The sequence below is a fragment of the Microtus ochrogaster genome, unplaced genomic scaffold (assembly GCF_000317375.1).
Source record: "Microtus ochrogaster isolate Prairie Vole_2 unplaced genomic scaffold, MicOch1.0 UNK78, whole genome shotgun sequence".
Taxonomy (NCBI): Eukaryota; Metazoa; Chordata; class Mammalia; order Rodentia; family Cricetidae; genus Microtus; species Microtus ochrogaster.
Window position 1 is genome coordinate 1,252,484 of NW_004949176.1, and position 14,353 is coordinate 1,266,836.

The window sequence follows — 14,353 nt, forward strand, 5'->3', positions numbered from 1 at the left end:
AGAGAGAGAGAGAGAGAGAGAGAGAGAGAGAGAGAGAGAGAGAGAGAGAGAGATCAGAAAAGTAGAAGCTATAAATAGTGGCAACATACACAGAGAGTAAGTTACAGTGAAAAGGTCTGACTTTACTGCCTTTTAAAATGCTATATGGCACTGTAGTTCATCTTCAATCATAAACAGTAATTTCACAATAAAAGAACATATAAAACCATGCATGCTATAAATGACCACTGAAATTTCTTAAAATTAAACAAGGACTGACAGTTCTAGAATTCATTAATTTGCTTTTAAAAAATGGTTTGCTTGTTTATTTGTTTATTTATTTATTATTTTTTTCAAAACATGGTTTCTCTGTAGCTTTGGAGCCTGTCCTTAAACTAGCTCTTGCAGACCAGGCTGGATTTGAACTCACAGAGATCTGCCTGCCTTTCCCTTCTGAGTGCTGAGATTAAAGGCGTGTGCCACTATTGCCCAGCTTTTTTTTCTCTTTTTCAAGACAGGGTTTCTCTGTGTAGTTTTGGAACATGTCCTGAAACTTGCTCTGTAGACCAGGCTGGCCTCAAACTCACAGAGATCTGCTTGCTTCTGCCTTCCAAGTGTTGGGATTAAAAGTGTGCACCACCACCGTCCAGCTAATTGGTATTTCTTATGATGCCAAAAAAAATCAAGGATCTCTAAAACTTTATGTTTATGCTCCCTATTTAGCATGAGACAATGACAGGGCCACGATGATGTAATACTTTAATGACATGCACTGTGATTTTCCCATGATGTTATTGGGATACTCTCTACCAGTCCCATTACTGTGAAAGTCGATGCTTATAGTAACTGCTCATTTTCCTGCAAACCTCTGCTATCACAGCAAAAATAAAAGGTATATTTTATTGTATAGTCACAGAATATATAAAAAAATGAAATAACTCACACTGTGGAAGGCTGTCTAATAAGGTCTGAGATTTGTTTGGATAATTGGTGAGAGCTTCGAACCATCATGCTGTGTAAGGTGGCAGGATGCTGAGGGATGTTGATACTGATAGCTCCTACTTTGAATACTGCAGCATTGTTTGTCTTCAACCCCCTCTGGGCACTGTAGAGGGCTTGGGACTTGGCAATACTACATTTCACCACAGTTCTAGCAACAGAGGAGGAAGACTATTAAAACATAGCCAAATGAAAATTTTGGAAGAATACCAAGAATATAATATATTCTTACTCAATGAGTTAGAATGAGATCATTCATATGTCAAGAGTATGAAAAGCTAGTTTAAAAGATCTTAAAAAGATACTAAATTTACACTGCAGAGAAAAGTCTATTATTTCTTTAGTAAATACTAATGTGAGTAAAAGCACAATCATTAACACATCGTTATATGTGTACACACACACACAAAATCCCATTTTGATTTTTTTCACACTCAAAATCCTCTTTTTTTCCTCCGATTTATTTTTGGGATCTAAAGCAACAGACACAATACAAAAAGAAAAATACACTTATTATACTTCTAAAATATAATCAAAGCACACGTCATTCTAACAATCATCTACTCTGTTAAAAGAAATAGAAGGCAGACAGCCTGTTGCTTGAACTCAGGAAAAGGAAGTGAGAATAGACTCTGGTGTGATGAGGCCAAGACTTAACAACAGATCTGGCAGAGCTCTGTAAACTGCACTTTCCATGAATCTTTAGTCAGTCTCTGTGGACATCTGTCATGAACTTTTTGTATATACAGTGGGAATAACAAGCATGGTTCAAACTTTTAATCATTTTTTAAGTGAGATCATGACTATTTCTTCCTTGAATAAAATATACATGTGTACCTTAAACTAAGAGGTTAACTGTCTTCAAAAATAACGAAACTGGAGAGGACTCATACTAACAACCTACAAACTAATTTATATCCCAGGTCTCTCCACATCTCTTTCAAGGCTGACAAGAGCATCCTTTACAACTTCTAGTTGGATTTCATCAGTGCAGAATCACCATGCTGTTTGCTCTGGAAAGCCTTTATCTGCATCACAAATCTTGCTGTTGTTTGTTCAATAGCAATAGTTTTGCTCAATGTGCATTGAACTTTTATTAGTTCTTTACATATAGTAAAAGTGTAAGTTGAAAAAAATCAATATATCTTCATTATTTTTCACATCTACTTTTATAACCTGTTAGCCTGTCTAAAAATCACTTAAGGTTTTATAAGAAAACGTGCAAAACTTAATTCTCAATTTAAACCAAAATTTAAAATAGAAAGCTCACAGGCCTCTACCAAGGTGGTTCAGTAGAAATTTTGATTTCAAAGATTGAAGAATTGTTCCATTCAGCAGTAGAGAGCATAACTTACACTATAATTTTATCAGCTTTACACCAATCTAGTAGCTCTGTCTCAATCTCTACACTCCCTCCAGGCCTTGCCTCCTTGAATTGGCTTCCAACATAAAAAAGGAAAGAAGGTGGAGGATATAATTTACATAACTTGGCCTGTGCTGACTACCTCAAATCAGTTTGCTTTTTTCTACAATAGCGACATGGAATGTGTGACATGATCAATGCTTAAAGCCAGGAAATCTTTCCCACTTAGCAACTGTATTCTAGGTAACTGTCTCTCTCAGCAGAAAGCCTGAGAACAGACTAGGGTAGCCTAACATGATGATATGACAACAAAGACCACCTTTTACTTTTCCATTACTGCCTTCCTGGAGCCTTTCTAGTACGTAATATCTACGTCCATAAATATTTTCTTTGTGTGAAATAGACGTGACCTTTGGCCTCTAAAAGCATTCTCTATAAAGTCAATATTGATATATCCAGAGAAAATGAATAAAAAGAAAAAAATCTAGGTACTGTCTGAGTGGAACTAAATGTGGTTCTGTTTATGGTTTTCTATAAAAACAAAAGGCATAAAAAAACCACTAATATTACATAGGATATTTTCCAGAAATAAAATTCAATTTTTAATACTTTTAGTTAGCTCATAAAATGAAACAGAACATGCTAATATCAACAATAGACTTTTAACAAATGATGTTTTGTCTATGGCTTGTTATCAATAATGAAACAAATTCCATAAGATATGATAATCATACCAACAGGAAACATATAGGTCACCTACCTAGTCAACATATTTAAATTTTATAAAAAATGTACAAAGACGTAACTGTGCTAAGTAAAATGTTGATGTGACATGGGATAGACTCATGTGGTCAACATTTACACTGCACCTCAAGTGCAGCCGACTGCAAACAAAATATCATATGCACGATGGTTTAAATTAAGATACTCAAAACATAAATGCTCATGTAGCAAAAGCCATAGATAAAACTTGACAACCAGAAATTAAAATATTCCCATTAAAAAAATCAGAAAGCTGAAACATGCATTTGTATTGTTAGTTTTTAAAAATTACTTCGTAACTAACAAAAACTCACCAAGTGAATTTTTTTGGTTTTGTTATAGTACCAAACAGTAACATGTCTACAGAAACACAAGTAACACACACTAAACACACTAAAAGTCTGTCTTTCCTAAGAGACAGCCTCACGTAGGCTGTGATTGACTACTAATATGTATTAAACTACTTGTGTCTATGGTAAAGCTTTGAAATGGTAGCTAGCTATACACATACCATGAAGATAATATAAACATTATACAATATGATATTAATCGCAAGTCATGAAAAATAGTATGACATACAGAAACTCTTGTTTGGCTGTACTTGTAGGAGATGTAGGAAAATCCTCCAATCTACAGATGCAGATTCAAGAGAAAGCAGGAAAACAAAAAGGAAGCAATCAGCGTTCATATGTAAGTTAGTTACAACAGGACTGCACATCAGGAAACTTTACTAATGTCCAGTTCTTAAAATTTTTTCAAATTACTTTTGAAACTATCTTTCCCCATTCTATTTCCTTTCAACTGCAGTTAGAAATAAAATGCTGAAGAATAAATTCAAAAACTGTTAACAAAAAGTCTTAATTCTAAGAGGTTGGCAGTAACAAATGAGTAACTTTTACATTTCAAGTAAAACTGATAAGAAATATCAATTTTACATTTTTAAAATCTCATTAAATGCATGTTAACTTTTACAAGCTGAAGAGACTGAAGGCATTCTCTTGAGAGAGTAGAGACAATGATACACAAGATAAAGCTAGCACTGGGGACACCTAATCTGGCTTGCTTTGGGAAGAGGCCTAGAGTCAATGGAACAATCATGAAGTGTGCTTTCTGTGATGACTTTCTGCAGATGAGGGAGGAAGATGGAAGCAGTGCAGCTCTGGGCTCTTCTGACTGGACTACTTTAAACAGTTTATGCTGACACTTTGATCTTTCTAAATCTCAACTTCTTGTTATGCTATAAAGTGGAGCTAAAATCACCTCAGTTTACAGAACTGCATTGAGATTAAGTAAAGGAACCGATAATCAGTTCCTAACCCACAGTAGGGGCTTCATAATACAACTAAATATTATTCTATAATGTTTTAACCATGGGGATTTCCTGGTCTCCTAATCCCTTTTTAAAAAAAGAAGGAGAAGGAGGGGGAGGGGAGGAAGATGAGGAGGAAGATGAAGAGGAGAAAGAGGAAGAAAACATGAAGACAACAACGACTGCTCAGTAAATGGAATCTGGGTCCTGGAAAGAAACCGTCAATGATTCCAGGTTTAAGCTACTTGGGCAAGAGACCTCCTCTACCAGGCTCTGGCCTGCTTGTAGATACCTACTTAAAATGTTGCCCAAGGTAGATATGCATTACCCAGATTTCCAGAACACTGTGACTAGAACTGTAACTAATCATGTTTACTAGCTGATCTATTAGTAAGTTTTACAGTAGTAGCCAAATCTTCTATTTTAGTGATTAGCTAGTTTGAGGGCTATATTGCAGGACAACATTAGCATAATATTAGTTATCCCATCAAAGAGGAACAAATTCTCAAAATATGACCTTAATTATTTAAACAATTTTAGTTATAATGCAAAACTGATCCACTAAAAACAAATTAGAAATTAAGGCAAATACCATATGGTTAAATGCAATCTTGATAGACAGTGTTGGAATACCAGGAGCAAATGTTATCAATATCAAAATAATTCTGAACAGATCCAAGAATAGAACTTATATTTAAAAAAGAAGAAAACAAAGAAGAGTTGAAATATAATATATGGGTTTTTGTTTACTTGGATTTTTGTTGTCATTGATTTTTTTTTTTCTTTAAGAAAAAGAATAATCCAGGGTAGCCTGGCACACAATATATAGCCAAAGTTGGCCTCTAATTTGTAGTACTGTCCTGCCTCAACCTCCCAAGTACTGGAATTACAGTAGTGAGCTGCCACACCGGCTAGATATGCTCTTTTAAAAAGGCTTAATTTATACTGTAACACAGATTTCAAAGGCTTTACTGTTAAGTTTGTTAAGTGCAAAATGACAAATTTGAAGTCTAGGTGAATATGAGTAATGATTACTTATCTAATAAAATAAGCAATTTATTAAATTAAGTGAGTTACTTAATCCTTAATATAAAGTTAAGAGTTTGTAGTTTTAATTAACTATTTAAATGATAGGAAAACTTACAACCTACATGCTAAACAGAAATTTGTACTGTGATCATTTTCCTATAAGACAACCTCACAAAGTCCTAAAATTTGGGCTTTTTTCTTTCTCTCTCTTTCTCTTTCTTTCTTTCTTTCTTTCTTTCTTTCTTTCTTTCTTTCTTTCTTTCTTTCTTTTAAACAGAGGTGAATTTAGGGTAAGAAGAGAGAGCAAAATCAATTATTTTTTCCAAAAAATATTTTACTAGGTGATATTCTTGGGAGCTTGTTTGGCGGTTCTAGCAGAGGAACGCAGCTTGTTTTATACCCTTGACCAAAAACCGGTTATCCTCTATTGGCAGTGAAGAAGGAAGGAGATACCTGCCTAGCCAGCCAGATCAACCAAATCAATCCTGGAGATCAATGGGGTGACAGATGTTGCAGCCAGATCACCCTCATATCCTATTAGGTGATATTCTAAGTGACAGTATTTAGAAACACTGTGTAAATCTCAAAATTAACAAGTACCAGTTCATTCAAGGAATTCCAAGTGTTCTATATGCTGTAACAAAGAAGTATAAGAAAATAGTAAAAGTAAACACACTTACTGTATATTTGGTGTGATCCCTTCAAGTAGCACAATATTAACCCCACCAATGTGAGCAGTAGCACATGTCTCAGTCATCTTTTGATGTAAAACATCTTAAATATGAGAAAAAAATAATCTGAGTTCTTGAAATAATATCATTGTATCTTATAGTAAAATTACTTTATTCACAATATATTTGGTGACACATGATGACTGTAAATCATGAGGGAATGCAATCAATGTTAAACTGCCATAAGAAAACTTCCTCAGCTTACTTTTTTGTGTTCATATATGCATACAGAGTCTATACGAAAACTGGAATTAGACAAAAATGCACTTTAACAAGCTTTCATGAATTAAGTAATTTACTGGTGTTAAATGGTCTATACCACAGATATACTGTGAACATAAAAAAAAGAAATCAAATAAACTATTACTCTTGGTCCATATAGTTGCTATGATTTTAATATACTTATTACTTACAAAACTAAATAAAATAAACATGTCATTTTGCCTGATTCTGTCTTTTACCATTTTTTTTTCATTTAAATCCTATGATACAATTTGAAATGAATAAATTTTAAACTGTCTTGGGGCTATAAAAAAACAATTAGCTCTTTAACATCAGTCATTTTCACAAAATTATGTTTTTTTTTCCCCTATGTTTGTAAGAACTAGAATTGCAAGGCCAAAGATTAAATTCAGTGTAAAGACTATTGATAAAACTTGGGGAATGTTAAACCAATTGATTTAGAAGAGATTGTCCATTTCCCAGATTCTAACCAAAAGAACCAATATAACTCTTATATTTTATTAAAACAGAACAAAAAAAAACTAGTTAATTTTAAAACCACTGAAGTTAAAGAAAATTCTACTTCAATGTAGCCATCTGAAGTATGTGCACCACACATCTATTGCCTTGTATTTGAGAATTAATATGTTTGTATGTCTCTCAGCAATTTATAATCTTTCATTTCTGCAACAATTTTCTTTAATCTCACATAAATTTTCATGCAAAATCGGTGTTTGATTGACTTTTGTTTCATAGTCAGGGCATGAAATAAAACAGTCAAAGATGGGTATTTAATGCAAAGTTTAGATTTATTTGTTGGGTAACCATAAAATTAACAAAAACACATAGTCATTCATAATTTTCTTTTCTTCTGCAATACAAAAATTTCTGAAACTGGGGGATATTTTACAACTGACTATATCTGGTGGAATTATTTTTTTTGTGATACACAAAGCTGTAACAGGAGGGGCCTGCTTGTTGGGGTTTCTGTCCTTCCCAGTTCCCACAGCCGGTAAGCCCCAAAGAAAATCACACAGAGGTCTCCCTAAGTTATAAACTGATTGGCCCATTAGCTCAGTCTTCATATTAGCTCTTATAACTTATAATAACCCATTATTCTTAACTATGTTAGTCACATGGCTTGGTACCTTTTTCAGCGGGGCAGGTCACATCCTGCTTCTTTGGTGTCTGAGCAGGACTGTGGAAGAGCTTCCTTCTTCCCAGAATACTCCTGTTCTCATTGCCCTGCCTCTACTTCTTGTCTGGTTGTCCCGCCTATACTTCCTGCCTGGCTACTGGCCAATCAGTGTTTTTTTAAAACATGACTGACACAATACAGACAATTCTCCCACACCACAAAGTTATGGACTATATTCAAGCAGATGTTCTCCTAGATTTAATTATTATACTATTATCATTTTTTAGATGAATGGCACATTTTCATTAATAGAAGTGAACTATTCCATCCACTAATAGAATTTTTATAAAGCTCTTAGCTTTTCTAAATATTAAAATGAGTATTAGGTTATAAGATTTCTATAGAAGTAGTAAGGAAAAGCAAGTATTTTACAAATTTCACTTTTTATTCAATTTTTAGACATCAGAAACTTGTTACTGGCATTCAAAGACAAGCTAGTGAATAGGTACTCAGCATCACACATTAATGAGTCCATGCCCAAGGACTTCTGCTAGGTATCAAAGCTCCCTCTATTCACAGATCTTGACTAACTTGCAGAATTTTGTCAAGTCTCATTTTCTGAAGAAGCCTGCTAGGTAGGAATTTCTGCAACAATTGACATTCACTTCTTTCACAGAAGCAACATCGCAGTACCAGAAAAGCATCATACCTTTCATTTTTTCCTTAAGAGTGAAACTGCCATGGATCCTTTTCAGCTCTGACTCCATTGTCAGTCCACCAATATCTGCCTCTAGGTGTGTGCGGTTCACCATGCCAATCCCAAACACAATTAAAGTAACATGCTGAGGCTCAGAGGTTACCAGACTACGTTTTCTCTGTGTTTTAGTCAAACTGTTGTTGTCTTGTTCATTCTCAAACACAACTCTACATGTTGGCTCTGTAGGACTCCGAACACCTTTTTAGCAAACAGAAGTATATGGTTTGAGATTTGAAAAATGCAGCCAACAGAAAGAATGATCTAAATACTGCATTAACTTTCTTGGTTTCAAATTCCAAATTAGACCTTTTCCTTCTCTAAACAATATAACTATTTTTCCAACATCTTCCCTAGTATCTACTAGTAGATATTTGAAATTAAATCTGTCTAAATCTCTTAAAGAGTAGTATAAGGGTGTGTGACAATTTAGTGGCTTAGTTTTACCTTCTGGTGTTCAGGCAAACTTTATTTATAAAACATAAAAAAAAGTTCAGGGAAGATGGGGACTTTGGTGATAGAATATCTGAATATTAGCACTATTATCTCTCCTTGGTAACTACCAATTTCTCTATATTTCAATAATTTATTACCATTAATATGGTGAGCAACCTACCATCTCTTTAGCATTCCTAAACAGAAATTTTAAAAATCATAAAAATGCCTATTACCTGCTGGTCCAAATGTTTCTGACGATTTTTCCAATATTCCTGTTGGATCTGAGATAAGTGAGTAGAAGTTAAGCAATTTATACATATTCTGCCAGCACTCAGCCGAAGGCTCACTTTGTTCTGACACTGTAATAGAATCTGAGTCATCCATATGGATGGTCATGTGATCCACTACATCTTTCGAACCTTTCCTAGATACTTTTGAAGTTCTTCTTTCAGACCTTCCTAGTGAATTTTTGTTTCGGGATTCTTTTTTGTTGTTCTCATTGTTAGCCCGTTTGTTCTTAGCATTATTTACTCTGTTCCCACCATTGAGACTTCCTCTAGAACTACGGCTGAAGTCAGATGAACGGAAATCCCGGTGTTTTCTGGTTTTGAAGGTAGGTGTAGGAGAAGCTGATCCAGCTGTGTATCTACTAAGTTTAATGTCGGTCTGAGTTGCTTTGATGTCATCTATCATTGTACTGAACTGATGGATAAGACGAACCAGAGCCATATCCACATGTTGACTTATTGACTGGCAGGAAATAGTAAAGTTGCAGTGGAAGGTGTTGTAATAGCGCTTATTGAGATCATGAAAGGAAAGAGCACTGGTAGGGTTCTGAGGAGTACACACTGACTTTTCCATCACAACAGCACTGATGCTGAAGGTTTCCAACATTAATGCTGGTTTGAACTCAAGCGGAGGAAGATTCACATGGCCTTGCCTAAAATGTTCAAAAGAAAAAAAAAAAGCTGTTACTTCTTTTGAAGAACAGTATAGCATATTCTTATGAATTTATAAACATAATAACCTAGAAGGCAAAATGTACCATTAAGTAAGATAGTCAATACATTTGTGTTTGCATTAGTCTAGTCTTTTCAGGAATTAGCAGACGAACTTTAGTTTTTCTTGTTACTTTTACACTAAAATTTACTAAGAAGTCAATATCATTCATTTTCAATTTAAAAAGTTTCAATAAAATAATAATCCAACAGTATACCCAACACTATAGAAACTTAGAGTTAATAAGAGATCAGTTAGAAGCAGGCCCTCATATTAAATGATTAACTAAATTTTCAACTCATTATAATTTTATTTGCTATTAGAAAGTCCTCATAGCTTGGTCTGACAAGTTTCAAATGGAAATGAAAATTAAAAACAAAACCACACTAAAAATTCCTAAAATCTGATACAAAAATTATTTTAAGGTCTGGAGGACAGAGTGAGATTCCCCAGCCTCGTGCAGCAGAGCAGAAAACAAGTGAGACTGCTGCAAAAATCTTGAAGACGCAGAAAGAGAAAAGAGTCTCTGGAGATTTAGATGCCAGGTCTTTGAGATCCAGAAAAACTGGAGCCACTTTGGACAGTGAACCTAACCCAAAAGTAACTCGGGGTGCCAAGAAAGATATAAAAGTTCCAAAAAAGGATGAAGACATTGTATACACCACAAAATTAAGGACAAGAAGTCACAAGAATAGTTAAAAGTATGTAGCAAAGACATTTAAGAAGAAAAAATAAATTTAGCTTAATGATAAATTCCAATGTGGTTTTCATCTTCAATGTAAAGATAAACTGTAATATAATATACTGCCTGTGTTTAAGGAAGGAAGCTTTGAGCTTTCATGGTTATACTCTCTTCAAACTCCAGTGGAGATCATGAAGGAGGTCACTAGGATCTCAGAGCAATAGCAATTTAAAAGTTTGGATGTGGGCAGGCTGAAGTGTGGCCCTCTATCCTGTACAATAAAGCTTTGAAGTTGACTGCCAAAAAAAAAATTTTAAACCCTTCACTTATCTAAAAACTTCTGTAAAAGAATTATGATCACTTTAAACATTTTATTTTTAAAAACCACTGCCTACTCAAGCAGTAAGGAACCGGAAGAACTACTCATGAAAACACAGAACGGCAGTAACAGCTCCTATCTTCAGTGCACATATGTGCATTTCTGATGGCCATGCTATCAATATGAATTTTACTCTAGCCCTAATACTGTCTGAGGGGCTGGAGAGGTGGCTCAGTGACTAAGAGTGTCTGCTCTGCAATCATGAGGACTGGCATTGACCTCAGGACTCATTCAACAAGCCAACTATCCCATGAAAACCTGTAAGCCCAGCTCTAAGGGTTAAGGAAGTAGGACAATTTCTCACACTTGCTAACTTCCAGTCTAACTAACAAAATATTAATCTCAGGTGAGGGAGAGACTCTGTCTCAAATGAACAGGTAGAAAATGTTAGAGACTACCTGACACCTTCTTCTGGTCTCTCTGCATGTGTACACTCCACCTTCATACATACACATGTGCACACAATCATACAGACACATGCATACATACATAAATATATCCATGACTACACAAATCTGCTAAAAGTTGACTCAAAAGGTAAGTTAGAAATAAACTGTTAAGTGCAAAGATTAAAACCAAAGAGCCATAAGAACTCCACTATTGAAGCTAAGCATATAAACGCTGAGTGCATTTATCAATAGATATACCTTAGAATACCTCATGTTTATGCTTCAAAATATGCCTAAAATAGGCTGCTTGATCCATTAATAAAATCAACAAATTATAACAAGATATGGTTATTACATTTATTAATTAGAAATTATCTTCTCATTGTTATTAAAATTAATTATAACTCGTGGTTAAATTTTTATACACTCTCATGTCACCTTCTTGCTCTTTTGCCTTTCCTGTCTTTAGCTGTGTCTGAATCTACAATATCTGCTCTGAGGCAGTCCAAAGTTCCTGAAAATGAAAGATGTTCTCCAAAGTACATCCGGTAACAGAGTGGCATTGTGTCCTGTGACTGGATCCCAGTATGACTCAGAAGAGGTTTAAAAACAACCTAGAAGAAATCAAACAACCATATTAACATAATTAATTGTTCATTGTTTACTTCTGTTCTTAGTCCAGCACATAGTATCTATTACCACAAAATGAAATGAAACCAAAGACATCATAATTGCTTTGATGAAAGCAAAGATTAGCTATATCTTCCCTGAGATTTAAATAATTTACATTCATTCACGCTTTTTAAAAAGTCTATGAATACCCAGTGTACTACTATTAAAACAAAACAAAACAAGTACCAGGCCTTGTGGCTCAAGTCCATTATCACAGCTAATAGAGAAGACAGTCAAAAGGAATGTGAATTCAAAGCCTGTTGGGCTATGGAGTGAGTTCAAGGCCAGCCTGGGCAACTTAATGAGACCTTATCTCAAAATAACATTTTAAAAGGGGATGGGGCTACAGCTCAGTAATAGAGCACTTGCCTAGATGAGTTCAAATTCCAGGAGTGGAAACGAAACCAAAACAACTAAAAACCAATATATACGGTTCACTAATAGTTCACCATTTCTTGCAATAATATAAAAGCAGTTTACATGTTGTATTATGAACACTTATCCCATTTTTAAATGCTATCACTTGGCTATATCAGCCACTTAGCATGTTTTAGAACACATATTTTAAAGATTCCTTCTCTAAATGCTTACAGAAGTGCATAACTCACATGAAATTTCCAGCTAACTTAATGTCACAGAAGCAAATGTGTCTAACAAGAGTACCATAATACTTTAATTATCAACTCTCTGGTGTTTATTTCCTTTTCCTTCTCCATATCCTATGTCTGATATATCCTATACAGTGGTTTCCCAGCTCCTTGTAATTCATGGCACCTTATCCCTTAGTGATTTTCGTCTTGAAGCTTAAAATGTTCTATCAAAACAAACTAAAGAAGGCAAGTTTATGCTGTGAGACTCAAGTTGAGATCCCCAGATGTCCTAGGTTCTTTGTACTTAAGAATACATGCCATTCTTGTGAAGACGTGAAAGCCTAGTATGAAAAATATTCAAACAATTTTACTTTAGTCTGGCACATGGGGAGAAATTTTTAACTTATGTCAGCAGTGGGAGTGCTGAAGCATACAGCATTTGGGGGTTAATTGTTTGAGGATCCACCATTGTTTCCACAAGGCTGTACTAATTAACTTCACACTATTTGTTATATCCTGTTTTCTTAACCTCATCTATAACCTATTGATCTCTTGTTGAGTCTGACAACTTGTCCTAATCTAATAGTACTGGGGTTTTTTTTTTTGTTGTTGTTGTTTTGTTTTTTGTTTTTTTTTTTTTTTTTTTTTGGCCTGCTCAGAAATGAACTGCTCTATCCCATTTATTAGAGTGCTTAGACCTGAATAATAATTTATATAGGTTCCCTGTGATGGCCAAAGAAGCTTAATAGGGAGCCAGAAATTCCTTAAGGGCCTTTGACCTTCGGCTCTAGAATACCTGGGAAATCCTAGGGGCCTGCAGGTGAGAGAGGAATGGAACTGTGAGATTTTACAGCTGCTTTTACTTCTGTAAAATCTGCTGATTGCTATGGGAAAGGGATGAAATGGTCTTTTATTACTATATACCAGGAAAGAAAGAAATAATGGATGGAAAGTAAGACACTTAATGTATTTTATCAAATACAGTATTTTATATTTTAAAGATTCCTTCTCTAAATGCTTACAGAAGTGTACTACTCTGGTCCAATCTCCAGCTAATGTAATGTCACAGAAGCAAATACATTTCTCTAATAGTAGAGTACCATAATACTCTATATCAATTGCCCATTGGTGGATTCAATTCCATGAATACTTGTCATACATGCCTTTCTGATGTTTGCCTCTAAAACCACCTTAATCACGCCCTTTGTCTTTAAGGCTACAGTCTTTCTGTTAGCAGTAAGAATACATTCACTGAATCTAAATTTGAACTGAGTATACGTCTTTGTGTTTCTCAGTGGATTCAAATACTAATAAGCACAAAGAACTTGAAACAGAAGCCAAAAAGATTTTCCTACACTCTCATTAAAAAGAGAGCAAGAAAGAGAAGTCCTAAAAACTACTCCAACACATAAAATAAGTAAATCTGGTATATGTGACATAGAAAAAAGGGGGAAGCTAATAATTTACAAACTTCCAGCTTTCCCAAAAATTTTAGAATAAAAATCCGTATGTTTAAAAGATCTCTGCAATTGGCTTTAAACATCAACTATTTCTCAATTCTGTACAAATGTCATTATGCCCCAACCCTTCTTTCTTTTGTGTGTGTCCTGAACTTCTTTTAAGTACATATTTATATTCAAGCCTCTTTCAGTTGGACAGTTCTTAAATGTTATGTCCCACTCTCCAATCTGCCTTCTACTCAAACTTAAAGATATTCCAAACAAGTTCACTATTTATCTATGTTAAGTGTCAGCCATGGGAAAAATGGCTGAGATGCCTCTTTAACATATCAAAGTGTATCTGGCAGCCAGTTTCTCCCAATATCTCTCAGCACCCCAACTGTTACATGGTAGAGTTGGCATACCCCTTTCTCTGCTTTTTTTTTTTTAATTTCAATATAATTTATTTTTTATTTTTT

General features: G+C 34.6%; 1 protein-coding gene across 1 annotated transcript in view; it reads right to left on the bottom strand.

The window, feature by feature from the left end:
• The window catches only part of Kiaa1109 (KIAA1109 ortholog), a 207,895-nt gene that overhangs the window by 67,711 nt on the left and 125,831 nt on the right, over positions 1-14,353 (bottom strand). Inside the window, exons 46-51 of the mRNA XM_005370400.3 lie at positions 11,612-11,787; positions 8,958-9,664; positions 8,242-8,487; positions 6,122-6,215; positions 3,683-3,733; positions 923-1,129 (exon numbers count right to left, since the gene is read on the bottom strand). Coding sequence (XP_005370457.1) covers positions 923-1,129; positions 3,683-3,733; positions 6,122-6,215; positions 8,242-8,487; positions 8,958-9,664; positions 11,612-11,787 — 1,481 coding nt within the window. The remainder of the gene's footprint in view (positions 1-922; positions 1,130-3,682; positions 3,734-6,121; positions 6,216-8,241; positions 8,488-8,957; positions 9,665-11,611; positions 11,788-14,353) is intronic.